Source organism: Ranitomeya imitator, chromosome 3, assembly GCF_032444005.1.
Source record: "Ranitomeya imitator isolate aRanImi1 chromosome 3, aRanImi1.pri, whole genome shotgun sequence".
NCBI classification, from domain to species: Eukaryota; Metazoa; Chordata; class Amphibia; order Anura; family Dendrobatidae; genus Ranitomeya; species Ranitomeya imitator.
In genome coordinates, this window is record NC_091284.1 from 354454536 (window position 1) to 354470791 (window position 16256).

The 16256-nt window shown below is 45.6% G+C and overlaps 1 protein-coding gene across 1 annotated transcript in view; it reads left to right on the forward strand.

The window, feature by feature from the left end:
* Window positions 1-3606: 3606 nt before the first annotated feature.
* Window positions 3607-16256, forward strand: part of LOC138669948 (protein argonaute-1) — a 138885-nt gene continuing 126235 nt past the window's right edge. Inside the window, exon 1 of the mRNA XM_069756845.1 lies at window positions 3607-3742. Within this exon, the coding sequence (XP_069612946.1) occupies window positions 3718-3742 (25 nt within the window). The 5' untranslated portion in view covers window positions 3607-3717. The remainder of the gene's footprint in view (window positions 3743-16256) is intronic.

Sequence of the window (16256 nt, forward strand, 5' to 3'; positions counted from 1 at the left end):
TCGGGCCGAGAGTCCTCACCAAAAGGCTCCAACCAAAGCTTCACTGTTCCAATCTAATTCGGACGTCAGGGTATCGAACCAGATGGCATATTGACCCACAGAGAGTGTACCCTGGTGAAGGTTAAAAAGTGACTCGGTGGTAGAAGCCAAGCGACCCGGTTCATCAAATACCTTACGAAAAGCATCAAGAAAGGTAGAGAGTTGAGAGACAAGAGAATCATCACATTCCCAGAGTGGGTTAACCCAGGCTAAGGCCTCTCCCTCTAAATGAGACCACAAAAGCCACCTTAGCTTGGTCAGTGGGGTACTGCATTGGCAGCAGCTCAAAGTGTAGTTGGCATTGGTTTAGAAACCCTCTACACAATTTGGGATCCCCACTGTACCGCGGAGGTTTTGCCAGGCGAGGCAACGGGTGAAGGACTGAGGCCTGGGCAGGAACAGAGGTGGCAGACTGGAGAGCACAAAGATGGTCATCCACAGATGCCATAAAATTTAGGATGTGGGCCTGAGTATCACGTTGCTGGGCGAGTTCCTGTTGGAGACCAGCCAGCTGCTAAGCACTCCCTGGATCGGAGGCCTGAAAGGCACTCCATGGTTTTCAAAAAGGACATGATCCTCGTCTGATTCTCCCGAAGGAACTGCAGCTCCTTTTGGGTTGGGGACGGGGTACCAGCAGGGTCCATGGCCTGACTGTACTGTGAGACTTGTGGACCTCCTACGGTGAACCCGCAGGACCGCGACAACGAACCTCCCAAGGGTGAGCTGACCTAGTGGGCCACCCCCAATACAGGGAGCGTCAGGGGCAGGCCCAAGGGAGACTATTGCCGCAGAAGCTGATACCCGGGGACAGGAGGTAGGAGACACAAACAAGGATGGACTAGGAACAGATGGCCAAGACTGGGAACCACATGGAAGGCTGCCGAATATCAGAAAGAGGACGACTGAGGACGAACACACAGGAGGGACTGAGGACATGGAGATGGCAAGGAGCAGGCTGGGATGGATGACACTAGGAGGGAAGACAAAGAGAACAAAGAGAACACAGGTAAGGAAGGAGCAGGATACAAGGTAGCGCACGAGGCAATGCAGGCAGGAAGGTAGACAAGAGAGCGCAGGGAAGCATGGAGCCTGGATCAAATGTGAAGCACAATTGATAGTCAGGCATAGAGCAGGGGGAGAGGCTACCTGAAATTGGGTGTATGTGGCAGGACTTCCGGGTCAAGATCCTCCTGGATCATAGAGTGGAGGATTGGAGCGACCGCAGGCCAGACCGAGGAAGTGCACGTGCGCTGCTGAGGATGGAGTTCCAGAAGCGCACGTGCACCCGACAAGACCCAGACACCAGCGGCGAAACAGGAAGAGAAGATCGGGTGACGTGCGCACACTCCAAGAGCGCGCCGGGACGGGTAATTATACCGAGGATCAGGGGAAGGCGCGGCAGCGCGTAGGCAGGAGGAGGTGACGTGACACCCTGGTGTTAGTAATGAAGATGTGACTATCAGACACCCTCATTACTAACCGAGTAAGTAACAAGAAAAAAACACAAAAAAATACTTTATTTTACAAAACATTCCCTCACACTTTCCCTGGTTCACAAATTTGTAAAAAAAAATAAAATAAAACAGGTCCGACAGAGTCCAGGGAATCTGATATAGTCCATAAACCTGAAAAACATTAAAAGTAGAGACATAAAAACAAGACAGTCCCTCATTCACTAATTTATTAAAGCACAAAGTTCCCACGCAGGTCCGACGTAGTCCAGCACTTCCCACGACGTTCCCCGTTTCCATTGATCAATGCAGCCTCTTTCTGAGACACCATATGCTTTAAGAAGCAGCCACTCCCCACTCACGCTGTGCTCCACGAGACTGACCCAGCATCTGGGAAGAGCTGTAACGTTACTGATGTCACAGCTCATCAGAGTTTCTTTTTTTTAAACTATTTTTGTGTTTTTTTTTATTTTTACTTACTGGGTTAGTAATGGGGGTGTCTGATAAGACACCTCTCCATTACTAAAACCAGGGCCTTATGGCAGCAGTGTTTTTGGACAATTCGCAACTGGCCTCAACCCCAAGCCCCAGTATGTGGATTGGCAACGCATCAGGGAAGAGCTGGGCAAAGCGCCATACTTGAAGCATCTTATGTGATGCTCCACTTCTAGGGTGCCTGATGGCTGGTATCTTTAGGTTGGGACGGGCCCAATAACCATGGACCTTTCCAGCCTGATAATAGGTCACAGCAGTTTGCTTTACCTTTGCTGGTTATTATAAAATGGGGGGACCATGTGTCAGTTTTTCCATGTATTTATTTTATAAGTAAAACAAGCCTAAATAACTGGAGAATAAACTCCACATGAAAAGCACTACAGGGTGCTAGTTTATAATATGTAGGCGTCGGGCGAGTTACCAGATTGTATACCTGCAGGATATCTATCTATTCTATATATCTATCATCTGTCTATATCATTATATGTTTGTTTGTTTGTTTCTCTTGGTTGCCAGGAGGGTTCTGGCTGTGAACTTCCTGTGCTTGACAGATGCAATTTCCTGGTTCCTTTTGTGTGCAAAAAGTCAGACTCCATACGATGGTCAGAGTGCTGTTTTTTTTTTTTCTCACCCCCATTGACTTGCATTGGTTAAGTCTTGTCTGATATACGCAGCATGCTACGATTCTTTTTTCCTCAGCCCACTTCCAGCTGAGGAAAAACTTGCAGACGAACACTGCCTCATTGAATAACATGGATGCGAATGCAATGCGATTTTTAGCGCACTGCACTCGCCATATTTATGACGCAAATATGAGAGAATCCTAACCTTATAACGGTTTAGTCACTCTTTAATAGGGTTGTAGAACAACAAACGGTGCCCTGCTTACCTCCCAGGAGTGGTGACGTGTTTCTATTATACCTTTTCTCTGTTCCTCTCCTGGTTTTGGCTTACAAATACGGATGTAAAATGCTGACCAAATACTGAATGCGTGAACGCGGCCTAATGGATCTTGTAGAAAAACCTTTCTGACAGGACATTCCCTTTAAGGGTATGTGCACACGTTCAGGAAACGCTGCGTGTAGAGCCGAAGCGTCAAACACGCAGCGTCCAGATGTTACAGCATAGCGGAGGGGATTTCATGAAATCCCGTCTCCACTATGCATTAAAAGACGCATGCGGCAGACCCGCGAAAACGCGCATCTTTTCAGAACGCAGCATGTCCTTACATTGCAGAAAAAACGCAAGGACAACGCAGGTGACCTGCCAGTGACCTCAGGTGCAGATTTGGTCAGGATTTTACCTGCATAAAATCCTGACCAAATCCTGATGCAATCCTGAACGTGGACACATACCCAGACCGCTTGGTGGTCCTGTGTGTGTGTGCACCATCAGTAATGACAATCATTTTTCTACAGGAATCTTCTACCACTGGAGACTTGTGGGTTTCCAATGCCAGCAGAAGACGCATCTGCGCACATAACGTCCGCTCCTCAACAGGCAAGAGCGAGCAGAAAACATACATAGAAGCCTTGTCCGCGCGTGTGCTTCTCAATAAAGTTGGTTGCTGGAAAAAAAAAAAAGAAATGCCAGGCTCAGTGATTGGCTGCTCGGCGGGGGCTCAGCTGCGCTTGCGTGGGCATGCTGGAGGCTTAGGGAACAGAGGCAGCAGCTGCAGCTAGGGACCAGCCAACCTTGTGCAGAAGGGCTGAGCACAAGCTGGGTGGATGGGATGGAAGCTGGACCTTCTACACCAGGTGAGCAATGGCCGGGGCTCTACCAGAGGAGAGGGAGTGCTGCAGTGTGAAGGAGGAGGAGGGAAAAGAGTCTCTGCAAGTAACGGTAATGAAGCCCCTAAAGAGATGCAAATTAGGAGGGGGTGGGGTAAACAATGGACTTACAGGGGATATGAGGGGTCCGCGGGATTGGAACAGGTGCACTGGCCAGAATAGAACTTGCAGGCTGGAGTTCTTCTCCGAAGTTTGTGTCGGCTCTGCACATGATGGAGGCTGGCATCAGTTAGTGCTGTGTTGTGGAGCAGTGCTAGCAGCCTCATCTATCCCTGTGGCATGGCTGTGTAATCTGGGACAGCAGAGAATTGGTGGTCTAGACAGTGATCAGCCCATGTGGCCACATGGATTGCTGGAGGGGGCTGTGTTGTGGAGCAGTGCTAGCAGCCTCATCTATCCCCTGTTAAGTAAATAAGGCAGCACACTGCAGCGCCAAAACATGCAAACTTGAAAACACGAAATTTGAACTGCATTACTGCACTAGAAATATGAAAAGCTCTCATTTTTCATATTTCTAGTGCAGTAATGCAGTTCAAATTTCGTGTTTTCAAGTTTGCATGTTTTGGCGCTGCAGTGTGCTGCCCTTTTTACTTAACTATATACGAGTTGGCCACTCTAGGTTCAGCACCTGTTCACACTCAGTCTATGTTTGGATGTGCAGGTCAGGTTTTTGAAATGTATTCTTTAGCCTTCTGATCGTGCACTCCGCCTCCTAGCCACAGGTGTTTTAATTATAGTAGGTCCAATACCCCTCCACAGAAAGAGAATTTGAGTCCAAGAAGAGGTTTCACATGTACCCATTCAGATGGAGACGTTTATTCTCAGTGAGGTAGGTCAAGCGTAGGACCTCGTATAAGAGAGATGCCGTAAAGTGGCTACGAGGTACACATAAATATGGCCATTTTTATGCGCTAAAAGCTCTCATTTTTCATATTTCTAGTGCAGTAATGCAGTTCAAATTTCGTTTTTTCAAGTTTGCATGTTTTGGCGCTGCAGTGTGCTGCACTTTTTACTTAACTATATACGAGTTGGCGACTCTGGGTTCAGCACCTGTTCACACTCAGTCTATGTTTGGATGTGCAGGTCAGGTTTTTGAAATGTCATCTATCCCCTGTGGCATGGCTGTGTAATCTGGGACAGCAGAGAATTGGTGGTCTAGACAGTGATCAGCCCATGTGGCCACATGGATTGCTGGAGGGGGCTGTGTTGTGGAGCAGTGTTAGCAGCCTCATCTATCCCTGTGGCATGGCTGTGTAATCTGGGACAGCAGAGAATTGGTGGTCTAGACAGTGATCAGCCCATGTGGCCACATGGATTGCTGGAGGGGGCTGTGTTGTGGAGCAGTGCTAGCAGCCTCATCTATCCCTGTGGCATGGCTGTGTAATCTGTGACATCAGACACTTGGTGGTCTAGCCAATGATCAGCCCATGTGGCCACATCCGCACAGCGCCTTGTCACTGGCATGTCTTCATTTTGCCTTCTAAGTTAAAGGTGTCTTTGTACCCTGTTAGGGGGCTGCATGCTACTTAATCCCAGCTGTGACGTGGACAAGTGTGAAGAAGTACCGCATAATATCATGTAGCAGCACTCAGTACAGAGTATGGCAACCAATCAGGAAATGTGTGATCATTGAAGTCTGCTGGGCTTTCTGCTCGGAGTTTAGGTTCACCCCATGTGTAATAAGAAATGTTACCTGTGCAGGCAGAAAACTAGAAAAACTATTTCTGGGATGTGTGTGCACCTCCGGTCTTCATGAATTTTTTTTTTTTTTTAATTACTGATTTATTCATTCCATAGAGCAGCTCCTATTGACAGTCCATATGTTAGCACCCCATCCCCCCTGCAGCTGCGTTCCCTGACAAGTTCAGTCCCCAATTGCAGGGACTGAATTCTAACCCAGAAAACCAAATTTTTTTCAGCAGTCTCAAAGCAAAACAGGTCTTGCAGAAAGCGACATATTTCAGCTATTGTTAATTGTATTAGTAAAATGAAAGCTAAAGGCTGTAAAGACACTCACAGACCCGGCTCTAAAGTGCTTGAAGAATACCAGACTTGTCAGTAGAAATTTTAGCTTTTGCTTTTTTTTTGATGGTCTGAGATTTAATGTCATGTATGTTGCAAAAGGTGCGAATGTTGATGGTTAATTAGGTAACTGGAGCCTTGCACATCTAACCTTTTACTGAGTGAACACAAACCTCTCTAGGGATGTTGGATGTGGGCCAAATGCCTCTGTCACAGGGTAGGAAAAGCACATTTTGGAAGGTGCCTACAATGAAAAACCTGGAAAACTTGGTAAGTTAAGCAAAATATTCCCTTTATTGGCTCCGATAGCAAAGTTCTTCCTGTATTCATACTGTATCAATTTAGTTAGAATGTATAATGGTAAAGATAATTGTTTGGAGCGAGAAAAATATCTACACTTTTCTCTCAAAGTATTTTTATTGAATTTTAATTAATTAAACAAGAAAATCAAAAGGAGGGGAGGGGGAATGGGGGGTAGGGTAGGAAAAGCTAGGGAAAATAAAATAGAATAATAGTACAGTCAAACATATTGTTGATAACATAAGTACTTTAAAAGAACACTGAACATCTTGGTGTAAAAACTAGAAAGGAAATATGAGCAAGTTGGTAACATAAATTGAGATTATAACATTATAATGGTTGAATGAAGCAATAACTTATCCAGCAGTTCAAGTAATCGGGGTGGGAAATATTTGATCCCATCTTGAACATTTTTTTGCAAATTTTGTGAATTGATTATTTGATATTGCAAATTGAGATTCATGTGATCTGTGTTGGGAAATTCTTAATATTATATCCTTTATTGATGGAATGTGTTGACTTTTCCAATGGAAAGCAATACTGTTTTTTACCACTAAGCAGATATGAATTATGGTTAGTTTTAGTGTATGGTCCAATTGTTCAAGCCCTAAAGATAGTAGGGCAGTTTGGGGTCGTAGAGTGAAAGGAGCGTTAATGAGTTTGCTAAAAATATCTTTGGAAATTTGTATCCAGAGAGAATTCACAGTTGGACAACTCCAGAAAACATGTAACATGTCACCTCTTTGACCACAGCCTCTCCAACAGAGGGGGGAGCTTATAGATCTCATGTGCGCTAGTCTGCTTGGGGTATAATACCCCAACTTAAAATGAGTCTCTTGGAGAGACATCGAGAGAGTAGATTGATAGGAAATGCATATGGCCTCTTCCCAGTCTTCAATATTGTGGGAATCTTTTAGGTCTTGTTCCCATTTTAACATTGGAGGGCTTTTGGAGAGGTTAAAGTCAAAATTGAAGTTGTTGTAAATGAATTTATGACTCCAAAATATGCGGTGTCCAGTGTTGTTTAACAGTTTAATCGATGTTTCTGAAAGTTTTGGTTTTTTCCCAAGGAATGCCCCGATATTCTTTTTAAGAATCAGGAATTCCATGAAGGAGGATGAATGAATGTCAAATTTGTTTTTTAGTGTTTGAAAGCTCACAAATTTTTGTCCCATGTATACAGTGGGGCAAAAAAGTATTTAGTCAGTCAGCAATAGTGCAAGTTCCACCACTTAAAAAGATGAGAGACGTCTGTAATTTACATCATAGGTAGACCTCAACTATGGGAGACAAACTGAGAAAAAAAAATCCAGAAAATCACATTGTCTGTTTTTTTAACATTTTATTTGCATATTATGGTTGAAAATAAGTATTTGGTCAGAAACAAAATTTCATCTCAATACTTTGTAATATATCCTTTGTTGGCAATGACAGAGGTCAAACGTTTTCTGTAAGTCTTCACAAGGTTGCCACACACTGTTGTTGGTATTTTGGCCCATTCCTCCATGCAGATCTCCTCTAGAGCAGTGATGTTTTTGGCTTTTCGCTTGGCAACACGGACTTTCAACTCCCTCCAAAGGTTTTCTATAGGGTTGAGATCTGGAGACTGGCTAGGCCACTCCAGGACCTTGAAATGCTTCTTACGAAGCCACTCCTTCGTTGCCCTGGCAGTGTGCTTTGGATCATTGTCATGTTGAAAGACCCAGCCACGTTTCATCTTCAATGCCCTTGCTGATGGAAGGAGGTTTGCATTCAAAATCTCACGATACAAGGCCCCATTCATTCTTTCATGTACCCGGATCAGTCGTCCTGGCCCCTTTGCAGAGAAACAGCCCCAAAGCATGATGTTTCCACCACCATGCTTTACAGTAGGTATGGTGTTTGATGGATGCAACTCAGTATTCTTTTTCCTCCAAACACGACAAGTTGTGTTTCTACCAAACAGTTCCAGTTTGGTTTCATCAGACCATAGGACATTCTCCCAAAACTCCTCTGGATCATCCAAATGCTCTCTAGCTAACTTCAGACGGGCCCGGACATGTACTGGCTTAAGCAGTGGGACACGTCTGGCACTGCAGGATCTGAGTCCATGGTGGCATAGTGTGTTACTTATGGTAGGCCTTGTTACATTGGTCCCAGCTCTCTGCAGTTCATTCACTAGGTCCCCCCGTGTGGTTCTGGGATTTTTGCTCACCGTTCTTGTGATCATTCTGACCCCACGGGGTGGGATTTTGCGTGGAGCCCCAGATCGAGGGAGATTATCAGTGGTCTTGTATGTCTTCCATTTTCTAATTATTGCTCCCACTGTTGATTTCTTCACTCCAAGCTGGTTGGCTATTGCAGATTCAGTCTTCCCAGCCTGGTGCAGGGCTACAACTTTGTTTCTGGTGTCCTTTGACAGCTCTTTGGTCTTCACCATAGTGGAGTTTGGAGTCAGACTGTTTGAGGGTGTGCACAGGTGTCTTTTTATACTGATAACAAGTTTAAACAGGTGCCATTACTACAGGTAATGAGTGGAGGAAAGAGGAGACTCTTAAAGAAGAAGTTATAGGTCTATGAGAGCCAGAAATCTTGATTGTTTGTTTGTTTCTGACCAAATACTTATTTTCCACCATAATATGCAAAAAAAATGATAAAAAAACAGACAATGTGATTTTCTGGATTTTTTTTTCTCAGTTTGTCTCCCATAGTTGAGGTCTACCTATGATGTAAATTACAGACGCCTCTCATCTTTTTAAGTGGTGGCACTTGCACTATTGCTGACTGACTAAATAGTTTTTTGCCCCACTGTATATCCCCTATTTTTTTAATTTTTGAATCTGACCAGAGTTTGGGAAGAGTCTGTAATTACGGAGTATACAAGTGAAATGGGAATATCTACACTTTTCAACATTGCAATACCAATGAGGAAAAGTCGTGGCGTTATATAATCTCAGATTTGATACACATGTAAATGATAAAAAGATGGAAACAGTATTTTCAAAACATCTCTATGTATGGAGCATGGGTGCCACACACACAAATACATGCACTTGCACACCTTGGCATGTTATTGTTATTAATGGTTGTCTGAGAAATGTACTGACACTGAATGCACTTGGGCACGCAAATCATCAAGATCTACTGCTGGCAGCTTCCTTTGGAATTGCTGCCTATTGACCTCACATATGTGCACATTGAATGATAAAACTGGAGCATTCTAAGACCATGAAAGCTTCTTGCAGTAGTGAAAGTAACATATGACCTGGCGATATGACTTTGAAAAACAGTTCTCTTATGAAGGCCTCTACATAGCATTGCCCATGTTGTTCCCAGACTAGTCTCTACATATAATTTTGTCCGAGACTGGGAAGCGTCACACTAGTGCTACTCCCAGGATTATGGTGTGGGAGGACCTTTTGTGTGCTGCATGGACTCCTGTACGCTTCATACTACCTTAACAGCTCCACGTTACATTAATTTGGTGACGGAACCAGTGGTATGGCCATTTCTCCAAAGTGTCCCAAGAGCCTTTTTCAGCACGTCAGACCTCATGTTGCTGATGTTACTGTGTGGCCTAAATGTTCAACCTTGGACTGCAGCATCTCCTGACTTGTCTCCCATCAAGCATATTTAGGATGTATTTAGTCAGCAATCGCAAATGGAGCTGCCAGCATCAGCTCTTGACTATTTGCGTGTCTATGTGCAATCCACATGGCAGAATATTTTTCAAGACGTCCATTAATACACTCAGTGATGACATGCAAAGGTGTGTAAGGCTAAGTTCACATTAGCATTTGAGTCTGCAGTGTGGTGCTGCGGACTTCTTTCCTTAAACTCTGCGTACTTCCACATGCGTCCTGCCCACCTATCTTTAACATTGGGACATGCGTTGTATGCGTATGTGTCCGCGTGCGTCGTTTTGATGTGCCCGCCGAACGCAAGAAAATGCAACATTTATTAAAATATAACCCATAAGGTACACCACAAAAAATATAAATCTAGTTGCTACAACACCATGCATATATTTGTGTTTAGGCACAGCAACCGCCAACTCGTTTCGACCTATGTCGAAACTCGTTGGCGGGTATATTTTAATTTTTGCACAATAAGGCTATATTCACACTTTGCGGATTTTGCTGCGGATCCGCAGCGGATTTTACCGCTGCAGATCCGCAGCAGTTTCCCATGAGTTTACAGAACAATGTAAACCTATGGGAAACAAAAAACGCAGTGCACATGCTGCGGAAAAAAACGCGCGGAAACGCTGCGGATTACATTCCGCAGCATGTCACTTCTTTTCTGCGGATTTTCACCTGCTCCAATAGAAAACTGCAGATGAAAATCCGCAGAAGAAACCGCAGTAAAAAACGCGATAAATCCGCAGTAAAAACCGCGACGGGTTTTCACTGCGGATTTAGGAATTCTGCTGCGGAAAAATCCGCAGTGGAATCTGCAAAGTGTGCACATAGCCTAAATGTTGGACTTTTAATAAGATCCCTGTTTTCCCGCTGGAATTCTTCTGTTTTCTTGCACATTGGACTGGTTGCTCAGCCTTTTTCTCTAGTCACCTTCCACGATGGCATACGAAGGTTGTCTCTTTGCCCTAATGGGGAACAGGAAATACGGAGAGGTTAAAAGGCCCTCCCACTCACCAGTGTCTTTCCTGTTCCCCATGGGACAGAGAGGTTTCGTGTGCTGTGGTGGCCGGCGACTACAGGACCTGATTAGGTTTTTGCCTAACTAAAGCCGGGCAGCTTGGGTCGTGTCTCACCTCCCCTCTTGTGCTGCTCCCGTCGCGCCGCTCTGCGGTGTCCTCGGAACCGTTTCCTGGCCTTCCCGCACCCCCTAGAGGGTAAAGCAGGCCAGTGATCCCGACCGGAGTCGTTTCTGAGCTCTCCGGTCTCCTCTCCCTCTGCGCGCCCTGCCGGCGCCCAGGAAGTGATCGCGCACGTCACTTCCGGTTTCTTCTGCCGCTCAGTGCAGCACTTCCGCCGGCGGCGCCTCATGCAGGACGCCGTTCCTCCACCCGGGACCTTGGAGGGGAGGAGGGAATTGATCATCGCTGGGGGGCAGGGGCCTGCTATCTAGCATAAAAACCTGCCAGAAAACGTCGCAGGTAAGACTATCCTGACATGGAAGGCAATACCTGCCCTGCGCCTGCAGAGCCCAGCGCTGCCCCTGCCATAGTAAGTGTTGCAGGGACGGGGGTCCTTAGATAGAAGACAGAGGGGATCTTTATAATTTCTGACTCTCTCCCCCTCTCGTTGCAGGAACACAAGTCTACCCCTAAAACTTCTGCTAAAAAGAAATGTGCCATCTGCAATATTAAATTGCCCTCATTATGGGAGAAAAAACTCTGTAGATCATGTACTGACAAAATAGTCAGAGTAGAGCAACCTTCCCTATTGGAAGAAATCCGCTTGCTAGTCAAGCAAGAGGTGCAGTCTTCCCTAGCGGCCTTTACTACTCCATCCCCACCACCACTTTCTCCAGCAAAGAAAATAAAAATTCAGGATGAGGATTCGGAGTCTGAATCAGACCTCTCCTATGCCTCATCCTCAGGTAGACGGGAGGAATCTATGTCCTCTATGACCTCTGAAACCAGAAAATATCTGTTTTCTTCAGATTGGATTGAGGATTTAGTATCTGCCGTTCGCAGTACTATGGGGCTGGAGGAGGAGTCAGAACCACAGTCCATACAGGACCAGATGTTTTGTGGATTAACTAAGGGGAAACGTGTAGGATTTCCAGTACACTCTAATATAACTGATATGATTAATCAAGAGTGGGAAATGCCAGAAAAACGAGAGTGGCTAAAAGAACGGCTCTTCCATTTGAAGACTCCTCGCAATTAAAAGACCCAATGGACAGAAAAACTGAAAGTCTATTGAAAAAATCTTGCGAGACTTCTACGGTAGCCCTTAAAGCCAATATTGCTTCGACTTGCGTAGCTAGAGCCCTTTTCCGCTGGTTAGGGGAACTAGAATCCCATATATCACAGGGTACTTCTAGGGTCGAATTGCTGGATTCTCTACCCAGTCTTCTCAGAGCTACTGGATTCCTGGCGGATGCCTCTATGGAGACCGTCAGAGTTGCCGCCAGATCATTAGTGCAAACTAATTCAGCTAGAAGAGCTCTTTGGCTCAAGATGTGGTCTGGTGATATCGCCTTCAAAGCCAAATTATGCACCATACCATTTAAGGGTGACTGTTTTCGGGCCTTCCCTAGATGACATCTTGGAAAAGGCAACCGATAAGAAAAAAGCTCTTCCAGAACAAAAAACTCCTAAGAAAAAGTTTTTTTTGTCCCTTTCAGCCCCAAACCTCTCAGAGGAAAAGGCAAATCTGGAAGGTGGAGCTATCCGAAGGGAGGGGGGAAAAATATCCTTATCCCTCAACAACCGCAGTCCCAGCAGAAAAAGCGGTGACTCCGACGTGGTGGGGGTGGGGGGCTTGCTCTCAAATTTTTTCCTTCAGTGGCAAAATATCACCAATTGCCCCTGGGTCCTCAATGACATGAAAGAGGGCCTTCTAATAGAGTTCATCTCCTCCCCTCCACGGGGTGTAAAGATCACCTCCCTTCCCTGCCTAAAAGACCAGACAATATTGAAAGTGGGCCTCAGAGATCTAACAAAATCAAATGTCATAGCTCAAATTTCGGAATCAGAAAGAGATTTGGGACATTACTCCCGTCTATTTCTGGTACACAAACCTTCGGGCGAGTCCCGTATTTTCATAAATCTGAAAGGACTCAACCAGCATGTAAAGTACCTAAGATTCAAGATGGAATCTGTAAAAACTGCCATCCCTTTAATAAGCCCTCACTCCTTCATGGCGACTATCGATCTGAAGGACGCATACTTCCACATTCCGATTCACCCAAAACATCGGAAATATCTCAAATTTGCGGTACAGAGGGAACGTCTGATAGAGCATTATCAGTTCAATGTACTTCCGTTTGGAATCTCCTCTGCGCCAAGAGTATTTTCCAAGATAATGGAGGAAGTAGTCTCCTTTATCCGGAAGTAAGGCATCTGTATTATACCCTATCTGGATGACCTACTGATAGTAGCTTCTACCAAAGTGATCCTGGAGTCTCATGTCTCGAATTCTCAATATTCTGACATCTCTTGGGTGGGTCCCGAATCTGAAAAAATCCCAGCTACGGCCCTCCAAATCCAGGAAATTCCTGGGAGTCCTCCTAAACTCAGCAAAGCAAATGTCCTTTCTTCCAGAAGACCATCGTTTAACCTTGACAGCAAAGGTCAAGACTTTCAGAGACATGAGATCTCCTACGATCAGGGAAGGCATGTCACTCCTAGGATCCATGACAGCCTGCATTCAATCGGTACCCTGGGCCCAGGCCCACTCCAGAATTCTTCAGGCGCATATTCTGCAGAATCGGAACGGTCAAACCAGTTCATTGAACAAAGGTTATACACGCCGGGTCATGTCAAACCCTCCATGGCATGGTGGGTAAACCTGAAAAATCTACAAAAAGGTGTCAATTGGACTCAAGTGCCATTGACTACAGTTACAACAGATGCCAGCAAGAGAGGTTGGGGGTCATGATAAACGATACCCCCTTCCAAGGTCTCTGGGACCGGCCAACAAGCAGAAAGTCATCCAACTACAGAGAACTAAAAGCTGTAGAGGAAGCCCTTTTAATAGGGGGTCAGCTTATCAGGGGACATCATGTTCGAATATATTCGGACAATATGACTGTGGTTGCTCACATCAGATACCAGGGCAGTTCAAAGAACAACAACTTAAGGAACATATCTACCCGAATATGCTCCTGGGCAGAAAGGCACCTTCTATCTCTGACGGCAGTTTATCTGAAAGGCTCTTCCAACACCCAGGCAGACTATCTGAGTCGCCAGGATATACAGCCGGGGGAATGGAGCCTGATTGTGGACTTGCAGGTAGATGGCCCAGTGCAGTTTCCGGTAGAAAACGACCTTCTCTCACAGGGACCAATTCATCTCCTAGATTCTTACAAATGGAATCTGGCGGCATGGTTACTGAAGCCCGGGTGCTGAGAGCTAAAGGACTATCACTCAGCAGTTTCTACGCTTCAAAAATCAAGGAATCTGGTAACCAGTGCCATATACAATAAAGTTTGGAAGAAATTTTCATCTTTCTGTCTTCCTGAACTACCAGATCCCTTAAATCCGAATTTGTCACAAATTCTAGATTTCCTACAAAAAGGCTTAGAAATAGGCCTCAGGCCTAGCACCTTGAAAGTCCAAGTCTCCTCCCTCAGTTTATTTTTTTACCAGGATCTGGCAAATCATCGCTGGTTTAAGAGGTTCATGACATCAGCCTCTAGGATGAATCCTAAAACACAAATGATGGTGCCCCTATGGGACCCTAATGTAGTATTATAGGGGCTTACAGGTCCACCCTTTGAACCGTTATCCTCCTGTTCTCCAAAAGATCTTATTTACGAAACAATTTTCCTGGTGGCCATAATCTCAGCAAGAAGAGTAGAACTACATGCCCTGTCAATAAGAGAGCCCTACTTGTCCATTATGGATGACTCCATAGTGCTACGTCTCGACCCTTCCTTTCATCCAAAAGTTGTCTCAGAATTCCACCGCTCCCAGGAAATTGTTCTACCTTCTTTTTGCCAAAATCCAGCAAATTCAAAAGAAGAAAGTTTTCATCCTATTGATGTTAGACGTGTTGTACTTAGAGCAAACTAGCTCTTATAGAATTGATCATAATCTATTTGTCCATCCCTCCGGCCAAAATAAAGGGGGAGAAAGTAGCAAAGAGTACTATTGCTAACTGGATTAAAGGGAACCTGTCACCCCCCAAAATCGATGGTAAGGTAAGCTCACCGTCATCAGGGGCATACCTACAGCATTCTGTAATGCTGTAGATAAGCCGCCGATGTTACCTGAAAGAGGAGAAAAAGAGGTTAGATTATACTCATCCAGGGGCGGTCCTGCTCCGATGGATGTCTCAGGTCCGGAACAGCACCTCCCATCTTCATTCCATGACGTCCTCTTCTGGTCTTCATGCCGCGGCTCCGGCGCACTTTGTCTGCCCTGTTGAGGGCAGAGCAAAGTACTGCAGTGCGCAGGCGCCGGAAAGGTCAGAGAGGCCCGGCGCCTGCGCACTGCAAGACTTTGCTCTGCCCTCAACAGGGCAGACAAAGTACACCTGTGCCGGAGCGTGAAGACCAGAAGAGGACGTCATGGAATGAAGATAGGCGGCGCCGGAGTGGACCTGAGACACCCATTTGACCGGACCGCCCCTGGGTGAGTATAACCTCTTTTTCTCCTCTTTCAGGTTACATCGGGGGCTTATCTACAGCTTTACAGAATGCTGTAGATAAGCCCCTGATGACGGTGCTCTTACCTCACAATCGATTTTGGGGGTGAGAGGTTCCCTTTAAGAAAGCTATAGCGGAAGCATATCTTGCTCAGAACAAGACACCTCCAGTGGGGATTAAGGCCCACTCGACCAGGTCTACGTCAGTCTCTTGGGCAGAAAGAGCAGGTGCATCAGCAGAGCAGGTGCATCGGCAGAGCAGATCTGCAGGGCAGCTACATGGTCTTCGTTACATACCTTAGATTACTTTATAGATTGGACATAATGCCCAATAAAGAATTATTCTTCGGCCGGAAAGTTCTCCAGGCCGTTGTCCCTCCCTAGCGCCAAATTAGTTGTTATTCCTCCATATGCCGTCGTGGAAAGTGACTAGAGAAAATAGAATTAGACTTACCGGTAATTCGGTTTCTAGGAACCTTCCACGACAGCGCTAATTCCCTCCCCATATACTCCTGGATTTAAATCTGGGATTCAAGGTAAACCGGTGCTATGGTTTTCAGTTATAAGTCACTGGTGAGTGAGAGGTGGGAGGGCCTTTTAACCTCCCCGTATTTCCTGTTCCCCATTAGGGCAAAGAGGCAACCTCCGTATGCCGTTGTGGAAGGTTCCTAGAAACCAAATTACCGATAAGTCTAATTCTATTTTCCATGCGGGAAGGAATGAGGAGTAATCCGGATAGCAGGTGAGCTGACTATTGTTTCTTTCCTAGTAAGTCGAGGTGTTTCAAAAAAACGTTGTTTCCATTTTGTTCATCTGCATATCATTAACATTCCATTTCATCCGGTGATTTCCTTAACTTCCACAACTGCGATTTCACTGTTGAGCAGTGTATAGAT